Genomic DNA, 23,366 nt, shown 5'->3' with positions numbered 1-23,366 from the left:
TAGAGGCCCATAGCTCTCCTATCGCAGTTGTGTCCTCGTTAGCCCAGGGAGCTCCTTTACGACGCAATTCCCAACAACCCACGCCGGCTATTCTCCCCGCCCGCCCTTCTCCTCCTCAACCACGACGGTCCCGACATCCGAATCGACCGAACCCTTTCTCAACTTGTCTTCGATTGATACGGAAATCTGCGAATTAGCTATGGCGCCGACGACATCATTGCTGCGCTACGTGTGCGGTCTTGTGCTACTCGCTTGCTGCGCCCAGGCGCTCAGGTTCGACCTGCATGCTACGAGCACCCACGAGGGCAAGAAGGAGCGATGCATTCGCAATTTCGTCGCTAGGGACACCTTGGTCGTCGTCACGGCTATTGTGGATGGTTCAAAGGGTGACGGCATGACTGTCAATATGCACGTATGTGGCCTCAACTGCTATCCCCCCTACGCCATCTTCCCCGATATTGGGACTTGATCTGAGAAGAGATGGAAGGTTCCCGGGGGTCGAAACGGGATAGCAACAAGGGAGAGGATTGGGGGAAAGAGGAAACTGGTCGCAATGACAGTTTGGCTAACGATGGGTGATTCTCTAGATCAAGGATGCTGTTGGCAACGACTACGGAAAGCCCAAGGACATTGCAGGCGGCGAGAAGCGTGTCGTCTTCACCTCCCACGCAGACGCTGCCTTCGATGTTTGCTTCGAGAACATCCTCTCTGGCTGTACGTCGCACCCACTCACCCCTACAACCAGCCACATCGCCATGTCAATGGCTTGAACCCTCCACTTACCCAGTTGCTTTTGACCACCCTTTGCACGAAAGGGACAAGAACCAAGAAAACTGACGAGAGTGTCCCAAACCAACAGCCGGCCGCAGCGGCGCAACGAGTCGCCACATTGAGCTCGACATCGACATTGGCGCCGACGCAAAGGACTGGAACGCCATCCAGGCGACGGAGAAGCTCAAGCCCGTCGAGGCGGAACTCAGGCGCATCGACGAGCTCGTCAGCGAGATTAACACCGAGATGGACTACCTGCGCGCCCGCGAGCACAAGCTGCGCGACACCAACGAGAGCACAAACACCCGCGTCAAGTGGTTCGGGATCGGCACGACGCTCATCCTCGTCGGACTGTGGGGTTGGCAGATTATGTACCTGCGGGCATACTTCAGGTTTGTTGTCTGCTCTCTTTTGCTGTGCTGTCGGAGAAGCTTTGGACATGCTAACCGTGTGATGCTATGACAGATCCAAGCACCTGATTTAAACGCCATATATCGGTGAAGTGAAAAGGAAGTCAGCCAATGGCTTGCCAATAGCGTAAAGGAGTTACGGAAGATGAGAGATGCTGCGCCGCCGCACAGCGGTGATGATGAGAGTCTCTGTGATGCCATCGGAAGCATCAAAAACCACCTCGGGGTTTTCGAGTGTGTATTAGTGTATGCATACATACGACGGTCACCATAAAAGTCATGAATGATATAACGCAGATTACATTACAGCATTGTGTTTATGGCATGTTCATGATTACTTGGATGAGGCTGGCAAGTAAGGTGTACCTGAGTTAAGGTGTATATCTGCAATTTCGTCCGGTCCCAAGCGCTCAGTCTTTGTTCCTTGGATCTTGTACACTGTTTCAGTAACACGTCTATTCCGGAGACTCTGCTAGCAGCCTCTAATCGCTGTCAAATTACAGATGTGTACGACATCACTCCACGTGCCAAGTGCTTCCAACGAAGCCTTGCTGTGAGCCCATCCACCTCCCGAGTGAACGTTATCTCTCTCCACCCCATACCATGCAATGAAGCTTCCAATGAAGCCGTTTATAATGTACCATGCTCCCACAAATCTTACCCTCTCCGCCCAAAATGATATTTCCTGATAGATATTGGTACAATGTCTCAAACCTCTTTCCCCCAAACTCGTCGGCGCACGTCTCACAGCGAGATCTAAAATCTCTCTAGTTCTTGCCCGCGCTATCAACGTCAAACAGAGGCGGCATAAACCCAAGCCCACCCTCCTTGCGCTCCTGCACGTCCCGGTGCACACCAACAGTCCCGTCCGCACGCCGGCTCCGCACGTGGGCCCTCAGCATCTCCAAAATCTCGCTACCCTGCCATCGCACGGGCACGGGGCGGTACTGCGCCTTGAAAGAGCCGACGGTGTTGGCCCACTCGCCCGGGACGTCCTGCGTGCGGACATCCTCTTTCGGCTTAGAGGTCTTGCCGGAGTCGATCGTCGAGGCGGCGCCGGAGCCGACGGGGCGGTAGGATTCTGCCGCGTTGACGGTGGAGGAGGCGAGCGTGTCGTTGGGGGAAGAGGAGGACGACGTCTTTGTGGTCGAGGCCGAGGCGGAGGGGGCTTCTTCCTGGGTGGCCCAGTAGTAAATGTCCCAGTCGTTCTCGTCGAGGAAGAGGTCGTACTGCGCCATTTGGGACTTTGTCATGTGCGGGAGGTGTTCGTTGGCGAAGGTTGACATGAGGAGGTCTGATTCGAGGGTTCCGCGCTTGCGGGACTGGTCTGTTTTATTCGTAGGGCAATGATTAGTTCTCGGGATCTTACTTTCTGCATAAATTTGTATTCTCTCCCCATCGTTCCCTCAACAAGAGTCGAGTAAGAGAAAACGCCGAGGGAAGGCACTCACAAAGAAGACGGGCGCGCATGGTCCGCTCGTCCTCGCCCTGACGCCGCAGCGGCTCGACGCGGAACTTGATGCCCTCGAACTCGCCGACGCCCAGCTCGCTGTTGACGGCGGACTCGGTGTAGACCGGCGGCTTGTCGGCGAAGCATCTGCGGAGGATCAGGGGCGCCGCCGCCGCCGTCGTCGTGGGTGCCGGCGCCGTTACGCGGAGGCGGCGAGCTGCCGGGCGGAGAGCGCGGGCTACTGTCGACATTTTTTTTTTGCGATTTGATTCGGGGTGTTGGTTGGAAGAAAATAGTCGGTTCCGACGTTGCGCTTGTGCAAAGTCGAGGTTGTCGGTGGTGAGAAGGGTGTCTTGGGGATTTGTCTTACAAAGTGGACGCTGTGATAGGTGCGAAGTTGGTTTTGACGTTACCGAGGTAGAGGGGGAGGACGAACAAAGCAACTACTTCCCGTCCGTAATTCGCCTCGAAAACTGTATAAGACCCTTGATTCTGATGCTGCAATAGGAGCTCGGACCGTAGGAAAATATTCACCGTATATCACGGATATCAACACTGTATGACGGTTCGATCTTGACGTGCACGCGGAAGTGGCTTGGATCGTGCACAGTACACTGTATTGGCACTGCAGATAATAAAGGCATTGATAACAGGGTCCTTGCGTAGTTCCTCACTATCCAGATCGGAATGAGTCAAGTTTCCTCATTGGCACCGGGATAGAATGCGGAGGTGCGGGGACTATTTCAAGGTCTTGAGATAGCATTCCGATAGTGATACCGAAAAAGCTTGGTTGTGTTGCATAGCTGACATTTTGAAAGGATACTCGAATAGAAGAGAAACGCGCCTCACATTGCGACTCTATCAAAAGTTCCTCAAATATCAATGTTGATCCCATCCGGCCCAACACTGACGAGCCAAAACATTCAAGAACGACATCATCACAGGACCATACTACAGAAACGCGGGTAGCGAAAGAACATGTGGGTATTTGGCTAAATGAAAACTCCGTTCGAGATGCAGTCTGTACCTCTCAAATTCCATCCCCAAAAAGCCCGCCTCCAGCGCCGATTCCATGCCAAGACAAGCATCGAAAGAGAAGGAACGAAAACGTTGTGTCTGCCAGTCACCCCCAGAGATGGCCCCCATCTCGATAAACAACCCCCTTCGAGGGCAGCCAATTCAAAAAAGAGAGGAATAAACCTCGCCGCCCACCCAACCACCACAATTTCATATCAGTCATTATACCCCCCCTTCTCAAAGGTCGGTCGTCATTAAAGAAAAAGGAGAGAAACGGCGGCGTTGTGTGTGGAATAGCAATCGTTCCTTTATTCCCCGCCCTCTGGTAATATCCTCCCCAGGCTGCGGAGCACCTCCATGACGGGCATCTCCTTGGTGCCCGCGTTGGCCTTTTCCCTCACCTCCCGCTCCTTGAGCCGCGCGGCGCTGAGAGAGAGGACCTTATCCGCCTCTCGGCCCGCCGTGTCGACGCGTTGGGAGAGCTTGTGTATGCCGTCCGCGAGCTGGTCCACCTTAAACTCCAGTGTCGACTGCGTATTTTGTAGGCGGGCGAGCGTCTTGGCGCGGACATTTTCAAAGGAGGATGCCGGGTCGGTGAGCCAGCTCAACATTTCTGCCTCATTCGGCTCGAGGATGGATGTGTCGGCCGCTGTTGCTGTTTGTGCTGTGTCTGTTTCTGAGAAGAGTGGCGGGATATCCGGGCGCGGTTTGTTGAGCGCCAGCCATTTCTTCTTTTCTAGTTTTAATCTATGATTGGTTAGTCCCTGCATCCTCATGAATCGGGTATTCGGAAAATGTACCTTTTGACTTTTTGTTCCAGTTGCTCGATTTTCTCTTGATGTTCAAGATTACGCGGGTTTGGGAGGTAGACTACAGGCTTCTTTGGCCCCTGTTCTTCTCGGCTGAACCAGTCTGAAAATTCTGACTTTGTAGAAAAGTCCTTCAAGAGCTGTTCCTGAATATAGCGAGCTGGAAAAGTTAGCTTGGGCACGGGTTTTCCAGGTTTCAAATTTTACTCACCACCCAAAACAGTATTGGAATCTGTCTGGCCATGGGGCGGTTTTTGCAGTAATGCTCGTTCGCCACACCACGTCAAAAGCTGCTTCATCCGTCTTGGTTCCATGAGACCCTCCGACTCAATGTGCTTGTAAAATTCTGCAGTTTCAACCTCTCGGTGGGGTATCGCGTTATGCCCACTCTCAATCAGCGAACTTGCTCTCCGGCCGCGCATACCCGTGCTGCTCCGACGATTCCCTCCGCCCTTTTTCCTCATTTCCTTGTTGCGATTGATAACTGGCGTGTCACTGACGGGAAGCGTGATTTTTGCAGACTCGACTGGTTCCTCAATGGCGCGTGGCGTCCGCCGCCTATCCGGCTCCGGCTCCCTCGGTGTCGCGCTGTCAACTTCATCGTGCTCTTCCTCCTCCTCCGGGACTGGTTCCGGTGCTGGTTTCCTGACAGGCTTTGCCTTTTCTGTTTTCCCAGTCGAGCTGCGCGTGCTTCGGCTCGTCGTGCGCTTAGGCGGAAGCAGTTGTAGCTCGTCGTCCTCCGCCGGCTGCGTGCTCGCTGTCCGTCGCGTTCGCGGCTTTGATGATGTTGCTGCCTTTGGCGCAGCTACTGGTGATGAGGGCTCGGGCGCCTTCGCTGTCGCCGAAGCGCGTCCTTTTGCTGGCCTTCCTCTTCCAGACTTTTTCGGGGGTAGTGGCGCGGGTTCAGTTTCAATTTCCGGTTCGGGCTCTGGCTCGGGTTCTGCGTTCTTAACTCGCTTCGATTTGGATCCGCGCGTGAAGTGGAAGTCGCCATCCTGCTCGTCGTAAACCGATGAAGCTGCGCGTCGTTTTAGCATCATCCTTGCCGCCTCCCCGCGCTCCTCCAACTCACCCGCAAGACGCTTGCTTTTCCTTCTCTCTGGCTGCTCGTTGCTCATGCTAATGACTTGCAACGGGTGACGGGTGCGAATGACGGTCGTCATGGATGGCGCGTTAAATGAAGCATGCGGTCGAGAGACAAAAGGTGGCGCTCGGTGTAGGAATCGGAAAGTCGCGCCTCGAGGCAATCGAAAAGCGCGTCAATTGGCGCGTCAAAAATCCCAAGCGAACAAAACTTTGGTGCGGTCTTGCGTATTTCCAATTTTGTGAGAAGTATGGTCTCCGGGGTGCTGTCGTGATTTTCGCGTTTCGGCGGGTGTGGTAGTCGGCGGCGCGAGACGAAGTTGGGGTGGTCCTTCTCTGCGATGTTGTTTACAAGAGTGAGGGATGGTTTACCCGGAAGGTTGCGCTAGTCCGTTTTGGGAAACCCCTCTCGACCACTCACAACCCTGGAACACGACTGCCTCACTTACATCACTTCCATACGTTACCTTAGGTAGGTAATGGTTCCACTCACCACTGTCGACGGATTGTCCCGATACCTAGCTATCTATACCTTATTCAGTCATAACCTGGTTTGCGGCTCATCATGTCTAGGTATCCTGGGCATGGTGGTGGCCGTTTGCATGTACAGAACCATAAGTTAAAAATTCATACACATTCGTCTATGCACACATCATCTCAAGATTCATTATGGGGCGAAATCTCATAAATTAAATGACCACGAGGCGTTGCCGTTCATGCAGCTCTTGTTACCATTGCTACTATAAATCCAATCAAAGCAATCAGCTAGTAGAAGATGGCTTATTCCCATCAACCACCCCTCGACGCCTACACCCTTTCAAATGACTTGCCAACCCTTGAACTCCTTTTGATGTATATGCCCAGTATCTAGCCCTTCCAATGATGGACTGATACGATTGCAGCAAGCCAATGACGCCTGCCAAACTCCCCACCTCCACCTGCTCAAGGTAAACTGCCTCTGTTACTAGGCAGCTTCTCCCTGGTTGCTTGCAACCCCGTCGTAGAAACGAAGTGAAGATATTGGCGCCAAAATGTCGTATATAATGATGATACAGTTGAGCCGTAAGATATGACTAGGCCAGAGAATGGAACAGCATGAAAGTCGTAGTCTCGATGTCGCCATTTACTATCCGAGACGGACAACCTCAACGGGTTGTTATTGATGGATCGAATCCTCCAACTCCTCATATTCGAAATGATTGTTGTACAAGGCTTCGTCATCCTATGAAAAGCGGCGTTGCACACCCTGGCCCGCCGCCAAGACTTGCTGGTTGGGAATAGGAGCGGCCATGCCATACGGATTCATCTGGGGATTGAATGGCTCCATGGCCTGTTGCATGAAGGCGCCGTGAAGGCCTTGCTGTTGCGTGACAGGGCAGTCTTTGTGAGCCAGGAGTAATGTCTTCAAGTTGACAACCTCCTCACGCAACTGCGTGATCTGAGCTGTGAGAGCATCGTTCTCACTGCTGAACAGTTCAACTTTTGACTGGAGGTTCGCCAGCCACTGCTTCTTGCGCTGGCGACACTTGAGGGCGGCAACTCTGCATGAGGAGATTAGCAGGGTACCAACGGGAGCGACTTTTGGAATGTTGGAACTTACCTGTTACGTTCCAAAAAGTTCTTACGCTTCTCCTCGTCAGTCATCTTTGACTTTCCACCTTCACCATTCTCGTGTTTCATATCGTCGTCATCCGATTGACTATCATCCCCCATCATATCAGGAGGGGGGATGTTGTTATTCGGCTTTGATTTCTTAGCGGCAGGGGCCTTTGCCGGTGGCTCTTCAGCCTTTCTTCGGCCATTTGTCGATGCGCCGCCAGTCGAGTTGCGCTTGCCCTTGCCCCTAGCTGCGGGACGGGCTTGCTCGCTTTCATCCGACATGGCACTTCCGCCTTCGCTCACACCGCGGACTGACGACCCCGCGCCAACAGATCCAGCACCGTTAGCACTCATTTGAGGTGACGTGTTGACGCCTTGAGCAGGTGGCGGAGGTGGGTGAGCTTGAGATTGTGCTTGTGCTGCCGCGAATCCGCCGTTTGGAGCACCGTTTCTTCCCTGTGCGCCTTGAGCAAGCATAAACAGACCGTTCGCTGCGTCGTTATCGTGCGGGTCGAACTGCTTTGCCTCAGTCTTGACAGCGGTTGCACCGTTTGGCATCTCCTGCGGCTGCGATGTCACAGCTGCCTGTTGCTGGTTATGGTTCTGTGTCTGATTTTGGGGTTGACTTTGATTTTGATTCTGGTTTTGATTCTGGTTTTGATTCTGGGCCTGCGTATCACGCTTTGCAGCGGCACTTAACGCAGTGCGGTGGAAATCGATGGTGCTAGGCGTGGCACCACCACTGGCCAGCTGAGCAAATAGTTGCTGAGAGTTAGGGCTGGGGGCAGGGAACATGGAACCACTGCCACCGGGAGTCAAGCCAGTTCTCAACGAAGATTCGTTCGGGGTCGGGAATCCGCCACGAAGGTGATGCGTATCGCTGAAGTAGTCACTGGTAGGACCTGACAACATGGCCGGGCTCAAAGGACCGGTTCGCAGAGAACCTCCTCCCCAGTTGAATGGAGTTGCGCCGCTACCAGGGAGCAACGAAGATGGCGAGGTCAGAGCAGCAACGGATGGCAATTTCGTACCACCTGGTGTCTCTGGCGCGCCTCCGCCGAAAGACTGCTCAAAAGGATTGGGCTCCAGACTGAGAGAGGCGGCTCCGGCGCCGAAGTAGTCGGGAGTATTTCCAGTCGTCTGTCCAGGTCGAGGGGGAGGGCCAAGAGGTTTCGCGCCGTCAGCATCGGGCTTCAAACTCGGGTCGGGTTGCTTCACTTCCGGAATGGTGTCTATGTTGTGGTAAGCGAGTGAACGACGACGAAGACGACGACGACAACGACGATAATAGCAGCAACGACGATGTCTTCCGGTGAAGAATCAGCGAGTAAGGGGATGGAGAGGGTGTCCGACTTACTTTGACGTGGGGGAGTGGCATTGTTGGACTGTTTGGGTGACTTCGTATCACCCCCGGTCGAGGCGTGGTTCGGTGAGGTCCCCATGATGACGACGATGATGTATTATATTTGGGGAAAGAAGCTGTTGACGTTTGTGGGGTGGACGCCAAAGGCAAAAGGTGACGGTAGCAGGGTAGGGATGATGATGTAGGTATGGTAGTGTTGAAAAAGCCAGATGAGGTCAGAGGAGGAGTTGGACACGCAGAAGAATAAGCTTAGAAAGATAGATCTGGGTTGGAAGCGATGAGAGATCGGGGGGAAACCAATCCGCTGCGCAGTACAGGAGGGACAGGCAAAGCAGTGATGGCGACGGCAGCAAAAGGTTAGCCGTCAGAGGCAGCAGCTACGCTATTGCAGCGCTCCTCTGTAATGGAAGCGGCACAAGAATGGAATGGCTTTCGACGATCGACGACGGTGGTGAGAAAAAAAGTTGTCTCTCTCCTTCTCTACGGCCGCCAGCAGGAAAGATGAGAGGTATTGCGTAGTTGTGGCCTCTGTCTGGATGCGTACCCGGGGACGTGCTAAGATGGGGGTGTAGAACGAGTATCGTTGTGAGAGTGAGATGTCGGGGGAGAAAAACGGCAGACGTCACAGGTCAAGTATGACGTTGCGCGGTGGTCGATTTTAAAAAAAAAGAGCGAGGGCGCACGAAAGAAAAGAAAATGGGTGGGCGGCGGCGCACACTCTGACACCAAAACGCCCACGTCCATGTCCATGTCCCCATCCACGTCCAGTGCCCACCCCTTCCAACAACGACCCCCCGGTCCCCCGTTCAGTCTCTCAGGCTTCCTGTCTCTTTTCCTCTTGCGCGCTTCCTTCCTCTCCTTTCGCTATCCGTTGCTCCTGACCTTTTTTTCCTCTCTCTCTTCCCCCTTCCCCGTTCTGCGAGAAACGCTGGGGCTTTTGTGGGGAATGATTTGTCGCACTGTGCGCCGAATGCCCCGACGTCCAAGAACGGCTTACCAATGGGGAATGGTCCCACCACACCTGTCTGGCATTCCACCTCAGTTCAGCAACCTAGGTAACTAAGGTAAGTACCTTTTCCAGGTACCTCTGCTGGAGGACAGGTACGTAGCGCGCATTCAACAATGGCGCGAGAGAAGGAAGGTAGGAACGGTAGGAACGAATGCTGCCTCGATTGCAACCGACATGAGGACCTGGTCAACACTTCGTCCTCGATCGAGTCCCCCTTCTCGCATTTCGCAAGCTATCTCGAGCGTCTGAATGGCTTAGTTGCCCAACTATCTGCACATGCTGGGGGTTCGACCACAGATCCTAGGGTACCTTACGCAGTAGGTAGTCTCGGTAGGGCACTGTGACGGGATTGTAGGGCGACTCAACATGTGTACCTTTGTTCCGTACATCAGACTCCATCCCATCTTATCGCCTCAGGCGAATGACGGCAGACGAGTCTGCCGAAGCCGCGCACCATCTCGTTCGCATTCTCCATCTATGGACACATCTTTGCCTTTGAGTGGCCACTCTGTCTCTTTCGTCTTCGCCTTATCTTGATTTATCAGCTAAAGGAAGATGTAGAGACGGCTGCTGTAATGCCTCGGACCACAGCCAACACCACCATCATGTCTTGGCTCGCTGTTGAGGTCTTCAGACTGCCGTGAGGTAGAGCCTACCTAAGTAGATAGAGTATGCTGAGTTTTCCCTCCCACGCTCGGCACGTAAATGTTTCTCTTCCACGCTGCTATCACCGTCCCGTCCGCCGTCAGCCTGATAGGTTATCCGCACTATACGGTATATGTGGAAAATCAGGCGGTCGTCGCCAACACGGGCGGCGTATTTGCACACACTGTACGTGAGCTGACCAATCAGGCTCCAGCTACCATACAGTGAGAGTTGCCGGTTGGTTGAAAATGCAAGTCCGGGGGGTGGCCCAAGTATTCCCCCCTCACTATCGTAACGCACCTGGCACCACCCAGCCAGTATCTGCAGCCAACGTTTTCTACTGTGGCTGCACGTCTCCATTTGGTGGTCCCCTCCCCCAAGTCTTCCGACCCCTGCATTGATTGCATCACTTTTCCTTCCTGTCGCATTCGAGGGCCATGGCATCCTGTCCCTCTTCTTTTTGTTCTTTTTCTTCCCTTTGGTTGGGCCTTGCCTCGACTTTCAAGCGCCGCTCCAGGTGGAGCTTGCGCAACTGACGTACTGACTTCACGAGTCGGCAGAACATCCACCTCCCATTCCTTCATAATCGCCCACCGAGCCACCCTCTTCTCTACGGATACTGCTATTTATCCTCGTCCACAAGAAAACAGGTCAACGATGGCCTCGACCCGGCCTTTCGCATCGCCCTGCCCTGCATCTCACCTTTCGCGAGAGTCTAGAACAGTCAACGCCATCGGACCACCTGCCACCTGTTCCCTGCTAGATGTCTAAAGCGTGCGGCTGCTGGCCTCCCGGAGGAATCTGGCCACAGGTAAATCGTTACGGTGAAGAGATCGACATGCTCATTTCCTTTTCGAGCAAGAGTTTTCATCCCCATCACGATCCCGCCGGTCTACGCTACCTGAACCGTATAGCCACTGTACAGTCACAGGCACCTACCTAGTACCTACACTTGTCTACGTACCGACCACGATTGTATCAAACCATCAACACAAGTCGTCGCACTTGCTTGCCCTTGCACAGCGGCTGTCAGCCATGAATTTCTAAGCTGCAGCTACCTGAAGTTCCTGGACCAAATCTGCCGGTGAGAATGAGCCAGGAGCCGCAGGACTAGCAACATCGACGGTCGGTTCTTGACGCGACTGGGAAACCCGAAGTGGCAAATTACTGTCTTCAATATCCAATAGGGTGTCCCAAGGAGCTGCAGCTTGGTCAGGGAGGCCCTTGTAGCCAGTCCCCGCTCTCTCACACTCAACTGCAGAGTAACCGTACAACAAATTGCGTCACAACAATCGCGCCAGACGGGGCACATCTATCTTGCTCCGTAGCGATACCCTTTAGGCTTCGGGTAGCCAGACACGGAAAAACCACTTGAACTGTTGGAATACTCTGCATCCTCCCAGTTTCCATAACCCGTCGACGGCAAGGACTCATGCTTCTTGTTGCTAACAAACTAGCTGATACCTCTCCGTTTTGGCAAGCGAGTCTGTCTGTCTGCTTCCAAACATTACGTCACGGCCTTATTCATAGGGTTGACCTGTTTTTAGCTTGAGACGGAAGATTGGCAAAGTTCTTGAAAACGGCACCAAGTGCGCTCGATGGTCACAGCTTTGGCCAATATCGGCTCTGCAATTGGGTCCGCAATGTCTCGATACTTTTCAGTTCTTGTATTGCATTGGTGGCGTCACTGGTCATGACGTAACTATGTCTAGTAAGATGCTGACGAATAGAAAATCTGAGCCAACAAAGCCAAGCAAACGAGCCCAACGTTGCTTGCCCACTCATGGTCGCCCCGGCACGGTCGGCGATGCGATCCTCAAAGGTGTGGTACCTTGCCATGGTTGCTCGAGGTCCGAACAGTGATCAAGACCAAATTGAAACGGTCTCTTGACTTGTTCAGAGTCATCCGCACGACGAGTTTGTGTCAAGAACTGTCCTCATCGACGGTGAAGGTTGCGATTCTGATAAGGAAGGGTCCGTAATTTGCGACAATGACGGAATTTCCAAAAAAAAATTCTCTGATTTCCGGCGACCCACTGGATTGCTCCGCGAGGACCGCTTGCTCCCGTCTTCTTCACGCGTGGTTTGCTTGGATGGGGGATGTTGCTACGTTCTCGCGCTGGACGCCGAGGTGAATGAGAATGGAAGCATCCGACCAGCGAACGGGGAGTCTCAAGTCAGCAAACGGTACGTATTCCCGGAGCAGATTGACTTGTCCCGTCGGCTACCGTCGTATGACGCACTAGACCCGGAGAACATCCTTGCATCCTGCATGCCTTTGCTCCTCCTTTCGCACCATCTTTACATCGCACTGTGCTCAAACTTTGCACTTTCGCGAGCGCGTCGCGTCACACTGTACACGGGGCCTGTCCACTCGACCGACCCCTTTGAGCCTTGGACGCATTATGGTACCCAGCTTGGCCCTGGTATCTCGACGGAGCTCATGCTGGAATAACCAGATCTAAAGCTTTCCCCAGAATACATTGACGGAGCGATGACGGCAGAAATCCGTCTAGAGGATGGATGAGACGGCACGTTTGATGGACGCCCAGTCTTAACCCAGGCTCGGCATCAATCTCGATATCGATCTGACTGCTGCATGCTCGATTTCCCTCTAGCGAAGTGCGAACGACCACAACGTCGCATGGGGAATTCGGGTCCAGAACCACAAACCCACGTCGTGCCTCGGACGAGAAACATCACGCTTGGCCGTAGCAGGGTCAGCTTAGACCTATCGTGCTGTCTAGGCCCAATGTTCTCCGTCCGGCGGCGTCCGCTGCCCCATTCCACCGGGTCGGCGCCACAAGTGCCTTGTGTAATCCTCAACTCCCCTCCGGGTCCCTGGCGGAGGATCTCGTCCGATAATCTGGGGCTTCGAATTTTCGACGCGCCAGCGCGCTTGTCTATGATGGAACCTTCGACATAGACTCAGCTGACGGGTTGTGCGCCTCTTTGCCGGATCGACAAGGTAACTTTCCGAATACTGATTATCAACATTTGAATTATGTTTGTTCCACTAGGCGCCCATATCTTCTTCGCTTCACATCACGCAAATACAAGTCCAAATATCCCTTCTTCCGAATAGATCGAGCAAGACCATAGGATGGATGGGATGTCAAACAAAGAGCCATACCGGCACATATACGATCCACTATGATAGGCTGGTACGTCCAAAGAATCCCGGGTATTGCATCAAAATCTATATCGGCATGCGTAGCAGCCGGACGTGGAAGCCTACGTCCCGCGGCTTGTTGGTAGCAGTCTTCATCCTTCCGCCAAGCCTACTTTGGAACTCATCTTTAGCTTATCGAGATTGCCACTCGATCTTCAGCCGTTGCAAATTATCCCATTTCCATTTCTTGAGCAGTGACAACAAAACATTCGGCAACCTCAGTTGTGGAAGCCAGTGCATGCTGGGATGAAACTCAGCTTGCCCTTTCCGGCCCATGTATTCGCGTAACACGCGGTCTGACATCTCGAAGCCGAAAACAGCTTCTCGGTACGCCGGGACGATGGGAAAGTCGTGTGGACGGTCATCATTTGTGGCTTATTTCAGCATGTTTAAATTGCAGAACATCTCAGCTAGTCGCTAGCCGCGGCGCCCTGATATGTTTCGGAGCTGCATGTTGATCACATTCCTCCCCTCTTTAACAAAGTCTGATGAAGCTCCAGATTCTCGATGGGTAGTCTATCAGTGATGTAGCGCGGGCTTTTGTTTCACGTTTTCCCAAACTGCGCCGCATGGTGTCACGCCGAGCTCTGATAGAACGTTTTTCTGAGTCTTCCCCCCCCCCCCCCCCGAAGGCTCGCTCCGGTTTGTAAAGACACTCAGGAATGAGTAGGTCTTTGGCCGGAGCAACATACCCAGTCCCTCTTCCGGCAACGGCACCCGGCGAATGACGAAGGTTGCAAAAAACGACTTCGGGCCGTGGTCGCTCGCGGGGGAAAAAGAAAGAAAAGAAATCACAGCTTCGCGGCCGCCCCGGTGCGCGCGTTATACCTCTCCAGCTTCTCCACCCGGAACCCATGCCTCGGCGCGTGAACCCTCACGGAGGTACCCTTGGGCCCGGTGACCTCGAAGACGACCTCATCCCCGTCGAGGCTGACGAGCTTCCCCGTGTCCTTGTGCGAGGCGCCCGTGTCGGCGGGCCAGACGATCACCTCGTCGCCCGCCTTGAGATCCTGCGCGATCACCAGCAAGTCTTTGGCGTCGACTCCTCCCGTAGTCGATTCGTTATACGACGACGAGACGACGATCTCCGCCGCCTCGTCGCCCGACACCGTCGCTACCTTCCCAGCTGCCTTTCTGGCGTCCGAGGTCGTCTTCTGGAAGCGCTCGATCCAGGCAAATACTTTGGGAAACTGCTCTTTGGAAACGTGCTCCGCCGGCAGCGCGCCAGGGAGAGAAGCTAACCAATGCGGCAGCTACACGGCCTCGATATCCGCCAGCGAAGGGCTCTTCGTGCCGGAAACCCAGTCCCGCCCGTCGGCGAGCAGCGTCGTCTCGAGGAGCGCCACGGTGCGGCGGATCTCGTTGACGGCGTTGGGCCGTCCGCGCTCTATCGTCTCGGCGGAGAGCTTGCCGCCGACAAAGTCCTCGCGGTCCTTGAACCAGGTGCGTTTGGGGTCCTTGAGCATGGGTAGGTTCGTGGGCAGGACGTTGATTGCGTTGGAGAAGACGGAGTCGATGATGAGGGCTTCGAGGAGGCGTTCTACGGCTGCGTGTTCGGGGGTGGTGGCGCCGAGGCGGGGCCGTGAAGGGTAGAGTTGTTCCAGCTTGCGGAGCATGAGGCGCGTGTCGAGGTAGACGTCGCGGCCGATGGCGAGGATGGGGATGCGGCGGTAGTTGAGGCCTAGTTTTGATACGTCTGGGCGGGGGAGGACTGGTGGTTGCATCTGGAGCGGTTTGTTAGTTTTTTGTAGATGAATAGGACCACGGAAAACGAATCGTGGTGAAGATGGAGGTGTGAGAATTGTCGACTTACACACTGGACATAGGGGATGCCTCTGAGAGCTAGGTACCACACGATCCGCTTCGCGTAGGGCGAGGCGGAGTAGTGGTACAGCACAATCTTCTTGTCCTCGTCGGATGAAGCCATTATGTTCGGTTTGGGGTGTTACGCCTAAAGCGATCGAGAATGAGACGAAGTGAGATGAGGTGCGAATGCGATGAGAGATGAGCGAGCTTCTGTTGATTATCGGTGAAAAGCACTAAACTGAGATGAGATGAGATGAGATGAGATGAAATTGGGCAGTGGATGAAGTTTCGAGGACTCAAACGGTCGATGACGATGAAAGAGAATGGCGGGAAATCTGCGAAACGACCGGGAGATATGTTCGAGATGCCGAGGCACAAACGCGACGGGGGCACCTAGCGGTTCCCAAGCTAACGTGGAGTATGCGGGGTTAAAGGGGGATAAGAGAAGCCAATGGGAGTGCTTTGTGGGGTTGCTCACCGAGGTGAGTCAGCCAATTGGGTGTTATACTTTTAACCTCTCTTTTCTTCAGGACTTGATAATTCGCGGTGTTTTCTTATTGAGAATCTCGAGTAGAAATTTCAAGACAATGATATTGATTTCGGATCCATTTTGTAGAAGAATCTTTGTTATGAAGTTAAGGTGGCATTTCGAGGGCTGAGAGAAGGTGCCATGAGCGAGGTGCTTCAGCGAGGCATAATAGATTGCAACATACGTCTTCCTCCCTGGTTTCGTAATTGTTTTACTCTCATTTCATAATGCTTTGAGGTTCGCGCAACATAACGTATATATAGAGGCGCAAACTGTCATATGGCTTGCTAGGAGTTCAGCTGTCATATAGCAGGACAATCTACAGCATATATTACTGTTGGTTCCAGCCCGCAAGCAAATAGGCTAACCTCCAAGAACGACCTTAGGCACACTAGACAATTTACAACGTACTTCAGAAAGTATCAGGCCTACTGTCCTGCACAGCTAAGTCCAGAGCTGAAAATTAACAGTGAGATTCCATAATTCACCTTCTCCGCTGGGCCCGGATCCAATACTCAGACTGTGCGTGGATACCGCAGTTGAAAGTCTTCCAAGGATCCAACGGATCGCAGATGGTGAGCTCCAGTCGTCGAAGCAGCTGAGAGAACACCCTTGTCAGCATTTGTCTCGAAAATCAGGCCTTCCGGTCCCCTTCCAACGTGCTGGGATGGCGCAGGAGAGTAGAGCAGGAGAAAGAGAATTCGCCACAGCAACACGTACCTCGAAGAGCACTTTGTTCAACTCCATCAACGCGACCGGTCTCCCAAGACACTGATACCGCCCATAACTGAAAATCAACTCAATCGTAGCCTCCATCTCGCGCAGTTTTTTCTCTGCTGCGCCTGCCGTCCCGTCTTCTTCTTTTGCATCTTCACCCTGACCGGCAAGCCACCTCTCCGGCCTAAACTCGTCCGCGTCGTCGCCAAAGACGTCTGGCCGGCGGAACATGGCCCATGAAGACCACCCGACGCGCGTGCCGCCGGGGATGAAGACGCCATTCCACGTGTCGCCCTCTGGCGGCGCCTGCTTTGCCATCAGACCCGCCACGGGCGGGAAGATGCGCAGCCCTTCTTTGATGACGGCTTGGAGGTAGGGTAAGTTGCGGGCTTCGGCGTCGGATATGATGGGACGGCGAGCAGTGGTGTTGTATACAGAGAGGATCTCTGCCAGGAGTTTATTGTGGACGCGGGGGTTCGTGATGATATAGAGGAGCGTGGCGCGGATTGCTGTTGCTGTTGTGTCGGAGCCGGCGATACTTTTGTAAGAGATGCGTCAGTCTTTTTTTTTTTCTCGCCCATCCTTCTCCCCTAATCATATTCCCTGACTGAAAAGAGAAAAGGTGGGTAGACAACTTACATCTGGAGCAGGATCTCGGATTCAGCTTCCTCTTGCGTGAGGCCATGGGCGACGAAGGAACCCAGCATATCCCTCTCGACTTTCGCATCAGGACCAAATCGCTCGGCGGAGAACCTTTTGGCTATTCTATATGCGGGAATGTCAGCGGGAATTATGCAATGCTCAATATCAAATCAGGATAAGAAACATCAGATCTGTCTCACCCCATCACCTTACCAAAACCCAGCGGGTCCTTCGCCGTAGGCAACATCGACCTAAGAAAAGGATACCGGAACAATCTAATAACCCAGGGTACAACAGTCATGCCCATAAACACGGGCAAATTCTCCTCCGTCGTCTTGATGTACTCGTACATATCCGAATCAGACGCCACGAACCCAAACGGCTCCCCAAACGCGAGATCCGAAATGACGTCCAGCGTGAAGAACTGCGCCTTTCTCCCAAAATCGAATGGTTCCCTCCCGTCGACGTAGCGTTCAATGAGTCTGATCAGCCGGACGAGGTTGTCGTCAATCTTTTGCTCAAAGGCCGGGACCTCGCGGCCAGAGTACTAAGGAGAGCCATCTTCGTCAATTACTGATTCGATGGGGGGGGGGGGGGGGTTTCCCCTGACATAACTCACGCCCGCGGCCATCTTTGATCGAAGCTTGGTGTGTTCATCCTCGTCTCTGCAGGAGAGGACGTTGTCCCTCGACGGGTTGAAGCGCATGCCGTCGTACCAGTCTGAGCGCCGGTACCCGCTCCGCACGCCGAGCATGCGCCTCATGAGGCCAGGGTCGTCGTTGAGGAGGTCATTGGGGCCGATGCGCGCAAGGGATCCTTTACAAGTTGAGCTTCTATCAGCCTCAGGTTCATGTGCGCCTGCGGTCTGGAAAACCTTCAAGTAGACCTTTAAATGTCTCGAAAGCGAATTCCCCCCCACATTGTACGACTCGGCGAGCACTCGAGCACCATATTGGTAAAACAGAGATAAAGTCACTCACCATATTTCTTTGTCACGTTGTAGAACTCGAGATGACCCCGAGATCCCGTCACGGTCTTGAGGAGCCACGACTTGGATACAGCTGCCAGAGGAGGACCTTTAAAGTGCCGCAGTCGCCGGTACTGTCTCGCCGTCTCGTAGACTCGGAACAGCACAAAGATAACAAACAAGGTAGCCAGAAGAGTCCAGGTAGGATGCCGATCCCATTGATTGTAGAACGAACCAATGAACAGAGGGCTCCTGGCTATATCTGGACCCATTCTGAAGGGTGAATGGGATGATTATACGTCAAAGTATGTTTTGCTGATGATGACGTACATAAGAATTGTAGAATGTAAAGTATGAAGAAGAAGGGAAAAATCATGTTTCTCCAAAGGCTACAAGACAAGAATCACTTGTCAAAGGGGAAAGGAGAGCGGGGAGCGGAAATGATGGAGCAACGGATGGCAGCGTTCGTTGGTCCTGTTGGTTCTCACATTAAACCACTTGGCAAATCTCCCTCTCTCCACTGGAGCGGCGGGATATGATATCCCTCGCCCTATGACTGGACCAGTCTGTTGGAAAGTTTGCTTGCACCCATGCTCGAGAAAACTTGTAATTATTGGAAAATGGCTTGAGAAAAGCAATGTGTGCTGTCGTCTTGATACGGGGCGGAGAGCCGACCTCAAAAATGGCATCGAGGTTCAGACTGCATTTCCAGAGTATGTGCAGATGTTGCCATACGGTCATCTGCGAGAATCAATTGGCCTACAAATCGGATCTTGTATGCACCTCATCCTTAGGTCTGACAGGCTCAGCAGTTGGTGGTACCTCATCTTACCATATCTGGCATTTACGCCTGAATAGAAGGGTTCTCGGAAATCGATCTATGTATCGGTCTGAATTGACCATAGGGATTTAAGAGAATTTGATGATATACATGTATACATACGTTGGGGAGTGTATCTGCTACGGCAGTCGATCAGGACTGGCGGCCGCGATAAGTTCAACATTTTGAAGCTTTGTCTGAACGGGTTTGTCTCTAAAGACTGACCTATATTCGTCCACTGAAACTCGTCCTATCAGTCACCGGGAGCTCTCTGAATTGCGAACGCCAATCTTAATCCCTTACCACTTGGTCGAAGACGTTTGTCAAGAAGGGAGGCAGAAACCAGACCTGGCCACATACATCACGCATTCTTCCACTTGAGATCCACGAGTCAAATTCCAGTCCATTTTACAGTGGTGAACTTCCTACTCAACCCGACCTTGTGTAGATATCAGACATAGATCACGACTTCTTGTTGGATGTGCAGCCTTAGAAGACGTTCCTGCCCGGCCGCTAAAAGAATAGCTTGCAGATGGAGCGGCCCCACACGGCGCCCCGAGCTAAACGAGCGGCGTGTACTCCGTACTTCAAGACGCCAGTTTTCGGACTTTGCAGTGGTCAAGTCTCAGAACCATCTAACGACAATCCAAGCATTATACCACAGAGAGGGAGAGGGCGCAGATCCAAAGCAACGCGGTCTGTCTGCATGCTAGCCTCCCGTCCAAGAGTGGCCCGGCCGGGAGCATCCCAGTAACTCCGGGGTAGCAGCCGCGATGCCAGCCCATCTCACTTCCATCCCAACTCTGACCGCAGCCGGGTGTTGCGTCTCATTCTTCCCCCTTTCCCCGAAACCTTGCGCGGGCATACTGGCAATAAAACAGCGAATCGGAATATCGCACTGGGATTCCCCGTCACTTTTCAGGAAAAAATCGTCCAAAGTCTTTTCGGTAGATCGTGCTTCAACCGCGAGCATACATGGTGTGTTACTTTGACGGCGTTCAAGCCCCATGAACTGCGTCCGTCTACGGGTAGCACAGGTTGTTTTTGTTGGCGACAACATTTGAGCCCTTCTCACCATGCATACGCGGTCGGGTTCCGGTCTTGAGGGGCTGGGTAAAGATTGTTTCTGGGCAAGGAATACCACGAGCGGCAGAGTGGTGTTTTCAGTCCACAACAAATGCAAGTACGGTTCTCAACAAACCGACCTCTTACTACAACCTCAAACAGCTTGCTCGTCTAGACATGAAAACAGCGCAAGCTTAATACAATCCACTGGCTTGTAACCGAGATTCCATCGGCGGCGGTCGCAGCTCTGAAGAAACGTCAAACTGGGAGCAGTATGGCGATACTTTTGTCTTGTAACGCCGCAGAACGGCGAGACATGCCGAGGAGATATCTCGTTTGCGACATGGAATTCTGTAACGGCGGAATGCTGCCGTACATAATTCTTAAGACCTTACAGTGAGACCACCACTGGGCTATAGCTTCGCGTCAATCTGAGATGAATACGAACACACAAGAGATTACTAGCTCTGACAACAACAAGTGAGGCAGAACTCAGCTCACGGACTTTTTACATGCTAGAGGTGGTCTGGCCTTGGCGAAGGCTTTCTGACGCAAAATTGGCGGTAAGATGAAGAGCTGAGGGAAATATGGCCCAGGTGAGACATTGCTGCAAGGTGGGGTCGAATGAGGATTCGGGGCGCGGCGCCGTATGCTTTGTGGAAACGCGGGGAACGGGAGTCTAAAGTGCGGGCGTTAGCTACCCGTAGCGGACAGCTGAAGTATTGATATTTGGTGACGAGCAAACACAAACCAAAAGTAACGGAGGCGCCAATCATATGGTGATGTATCTGTGTACGCCGCTTTTGGAAGCAGGTCTCGTGTCCGAGGTCAAGGTAGCCTGGCAGCGTCGGATGGGCACTGAGCCGCGACCACAGCAGGCAACTGTGCGCCAGTCAGCTACTCGAGACCGAAGCGTAGCTGCACACCGCAACTCGGCATGACAACAAGGAATTCCTAGTGGTCAGGTAAGCTGCATTTGGGGACGGCAAGATGCAACAGGAGTGTGGTGAGCATTTCGTACTCTGGACGTCAATCCCCCATCCGAGCGTATAGTAGCGGAAGCTTGGGCCGAGGCCGACAGGCTAAAACAGACCATTCGCCTCGAAGCGCGTAGACACCCGGTAACACAAACACGCTGGACGAGTAGAGACGGTCGTGGTCAACACCCTTGCTGCGCCGGCTTGTGTTCCCCGAGGATGGGGGCGGCAGGACGATAGGCCAGCCATGACAACTGGCATGGGAAGTGAAATGAGGTATTGATGGATGGCGGCCTGTGTTCAAGGGTAAGCGGCGCCATGACGCTAATGGCCTTGAATTTTCCCGTCCAGATCAGGGGAACGACGATGGGTGTGCATGTTTTGGGGCACAATAGAAACGCCGTCGAGGCGTGAGAAATCCTGTTGACAGCTGGAGCCTGGAGGCAACGTGGCAGAAAGAGGTTGAACCAGAGCCTTTTGGGGCCGTGAGTCAGGACTTAGGACGCAAGCCGTATGTAGAGGCGAAGGAGGGTATTTACGTCGTTTGCGGAAACTTAGGAAGCTTGATACGAGCGGCCTGGTTGATTGCACGACGTGGGCTTGCTGACAATCCGCAGCATTGTTGATGAGGCTGCAGGGGACGTGTAAGTGGTAGGACGCCACACCCTACCCTATCCTGATTGCTAAGATGCCTTCTCTAGTCTCGGTGTCTGCGTGCCACGATGTATTCGTACTCCATACTTGGGAGTAGCTACGCTCCGTTGGCCTCCAAGCCCCTGTCTCGCAAGACCAAGAGTCCAAAACGAGTGTCGGATTGGGGGTCACCCAAGAGTGCCGTCGCAGGACGGGAAGGTGAAGTGTCAAGGTGTGTGGGTTGTAGCATGTCGTTTCCAGGCCTAGTCCACCGTCTACCTCGTGGCCGAGATGTGTTTAGGGGAACGAGGTGGTGTGAAGCTGCTGTGTGTTATGTGTTGTCTGCTATGTGGTGTATACAACAGTAGGGGGAACCTGGAAGTTCCCTGCCCGTGGCTCCGTCCCCAGAGTTTGGGGAATGCAGGAAGTTGGGGGTTCCCTTACTTTGGTGGTCTTCTCCGCAAAATGCAAGAGAGACCCCACATTCCCCTTACGTACCTGATTAGTGGAGTCTAGTTACCTGCCTTGGTCCACTTCAGGCAAGGAGGTTGTGGGAGGGAAGTTCCAGATTCGATTGAAGAGAAAAATTCAATGAAAATGAGAAAATGCTCTGTGCCTCTCTATCCAATCCCCATGGAACATTCTCACGTCTAAGAGAACGGACGAGAAAAGCCCGCGTAAGAAGGTATGGCGATCCGGCGCGTGAGCCGAATGTCAGATAGAGAGCAGCTACCTATGTTGTACGTAGGTACTCCCCCATGGGCTCAAAAAGACACATGGCCTTGCTATCCCCGTCTCCCCGTCGGCAAGCATTACCTTGCCTCTGGGAATAATGGCCGACTCTGTGACATTTGGAGGATTTTTGTCAATTGTCCCCATTCCCTCTGCAATCAAATAGAGGCTTTTGAAACTAGTCCAAGTTGTTCTATCACTTCCAAATTCGGTTTGGAGGTGAGTTCCTAAGGCTCGTCACCGAGATAAGGTCTATCCCTCGGTCCCATCTTTTGACGATCTCAAGTGAAAATGGGTTAGAAGGATGCCGCCTTACCAATTTGACTGGAATTCAGCAACGCAAGATGCAAGCTACAGCTCCGTAACCGTCTAGATCGTGCGAAAGGCAAGCGGAGCCTCGGAGGTACTAAGATACCTCACTCCACAAGTCCACATTAATACAGCACTCACTATTAGCACCTCGTCCTCATTGATTGCTAGGTTGAACTTGCCGTACGATTTCCGTCCAATACGTTGGGGAAACAAGAAGGTACAACTTCCGACTTCCGGTGGATGGGACGACCTTGAACAGAATTGGAGACTGGACGGAGCCCCATCCCTCCTTGCGCCTTATTCTCATCCATTCGATCCGTTTGGCCCGCAAGTTCCCCCAAAGCGCAAGGTCCTAGGCTGATGTGGGATTATTCTCGTACTGCGTACCCGCCTGCCGCATAAGCAAGAAAATTCGGGGCCAGAAAAAAGATGAATAGTTAGAGAGAAAGAAAAGTCGCCGACGGCATGCGACAGCTGGGATGACCCAGACGCGAATAGCGGTAAAACCCGTGGGAGCTCTTGAACAGTACAAAACAAGAAAGGAACAGCCCTGTTTTGTTCGATCCCAGCTTGCCCTGGCTTCCGGCGGCATTCTTTCTCTGTTTCCCCGAACTGATCACCTCTTTATCTGAGGAATTGCACCGACTCCATTATCATACAGGCGGTACCTATTCGCAGTTTTTGTATCCCCCGTTGCGGCATGCTCTATGCCTAGAAAACGAAGACGACAGGAAGCATGCGCAGGGAGGAAGACTGCGAAAGAAAGCCCTGCCTCGGCAGAATACATGCTCAAACCCCTTTGATTTCTATTGTCCACCTCGTGTCGCCAGGTACCTTA

General features: G+C 53.2%; 9 protein-coding genes across 9 annotated transcripts; 4 read left to right on the top strand and 5 right to left on the bottom strand.

Annotated features, from left to right (window-relative positions):
- Positions 1–199: 199 nt before the first annotated feature.
- On the top strand, positions 200–1,255 carry CTAM01_00793 (endoplasmic reticulum vesicle protein 25; the record flags this gene model as incomplete). The annotated part of the gene is made up of 4 exons (XM_060516840.1): positions 200–412; positions 588–714; positions 860–1,163; positions 1,237–1,255. The coding sequence occupies 4 exons, from the start codon at positions 200–202 to the stop codon at positions 1,253–1,255; spliced, it is 663 nt and encodes a 220-aa protein (XP_060388302.1).
- Positions 1,256–1,948: 693 nt separating this feature from the next.
- CTAM01_00792 (uncharacterized protein) lies at positions 1,949–2,882 on the bottom strand (the record flags this gene model as incomplete). The annotated part of the gene is made up of 2 exons (XM_060516839.1): positions 1,949–2,508; positions 2,633–2,882. The coding sequence occupies 2 exons, from the start codon at positions 2,880–2,882 to the stop codon at positions 1,949–1,951; spliced, it is 810 nt and encodes a 269-aa protein (XP_060388301.1).
- A 1,074-nt stretch (positions 2,883–3,956) lies between these two features.
- Positions 3,957–5,620, bottom strand: CTAM01_00791 (uncharacterized protein; the record flags this gene model as incomplete). Its single annotated transcript, XM_060516838.1, has 4 exons — positions 3,957–4,395; positions 4,449–4,617; positions 4,669–5,475; positions 5,530–5,620. The coding sequence occupies 4 exons, from the start codon at positions 5,618–5,620 to the stop codon at positions 3,957–3,959; spliced, it is 1,506 nt and encodes a 501-aa protein (XP_060388300.1).
- A 1,142-nt stretch (positions 5,621–6,762) lies between these two features.
- CTAM01_00790 (bZIP transcription factor) lies at positions 6,763–8,581 on the bottom strand (the record flags this gene model as incomplete). The annotated part of the gene is made up of 3 exons (XM_060516837.1): positions 6,763–7,081; positions 7,141–8,371; positions 8,497–8,581. 3 exons carry the CDS (start codon positions 8,579–8,581, stop codon positions 6,763–6,765), a joined length of 1,635 nt encoding a protein of 544 aa, XP_060388299.1.
- A 1,635-nt stretch (positions 8,582–10,216) lies between these two features.
- CTAM01_00789 (uncharacterized protein) lies at positions 10,217–10,875 on the top strand (the record flags this gene model as incomplete). The annotated part of the gene is made up of 2 exons (XM_060516836.1): positions 10,217–10,342; positions 10,717–10,875. 2 exons carry the CDS (start codon positions 10,217–10,219, stop codon positions 10,873–10,875), a joined length of 285 nt encoding a protein of 94 aa, XP_060388298.1.
- Positions 10,876–12,128: 1,253 nt separating this feature from the next.
- Positions 12,129–12,611, top strand: CTAM01_00788 (uncharacterized protein; the record flags this gene model as incomplete). Its single annotated transcript, XM_060516835.1, has 1 exon — positions 12,129–12,611. A coding segment is annotated over one exon (483 nt), but the record flags the coding sequence as incomplete, so codon positions are not given.
- Positions 12,612–14,119: 1,508 nt separating this feature from the next.
- CTAM01_00787 (glutathione S-transferase) lies at positions 14,120–15,255 on the bottom strand (the record flags this gene model as incomplete). The annotated part of the gene is made up of 3 exons (XM_060516834.1): positions 14,120–14,518; positions 14,588–15,052; positions 15,142–15,255. 3 exons carry the CDS (start codon positions 15,253–15,255, stop codon positions 14,120–14,122), a joined length of 978 nt encoding a protein of 325 aa, XP_060388296.1.
- An 892-nt stretch (positions 15,256–16,147) lies between these two features.
- CTAM01_00786 (uncharacterized protein) lies at positions 16,148–18,261 on the bottom strand (the record flags this gene model as incomplete). The annotated part of the gene is made up of 6 exons (XM_060516833.1): positions 16,148–16,261; positions 16,384–16,918; positions 17,020–17,145; positions 17,223–17,569; positions 17,642–17,838; positions 18,003–18,261. 6 exons carry the CDS (start codon positions 18,259–18,261, stop codon positions 16,148–16,150), a joined length of 1,578 nt encoding a protein of 525 aa, XP_060388295.1.
- Positions 18,262–20,650: 2,389 nt separating this feature from the next.
- On the top strand, positions 20,651–21,751 carry CTAM01_00785 (uncharacterized protein; the record flags this gene model as incomplete). The annotated part of the gene is made up of 4 exons (XM_060516832.1): positions 20,651–20,758; positions 21,247–21,362; positions 21,469–21,495; positions 21,553–21,751. The coding sequence occupies 4 exons, from the start codon at positions 20,651–20,653 to the stop codon at positions 21,749–21,751; spliced, it is 450 nt and encodes a 149-aa protein (XP_060388294.1).
- Between the last annotated feature and the right edge of the window lie 1,615 nt (positions 21,752–23,366).

Source organism: Colletotrichum tamarilloi (genome assembly GCF_030869305.1).
Source record: "Colletotrichum tamarilloi strain Tom-12 chromosome Unknown Scaffold_2.1, whole genome shotgun sequence".
NCBI lineage: Eukaryota > Fungi > Ascomycota > Sordariomycetes > Glomerellales > Glomerellaceae > Colletotrichum > Colletotrichum tamarilloi.
Note: the sequence above shows the minus strand (reverse complement) of the source record. Positions and strands in the feature narration are given on the sequence as shown.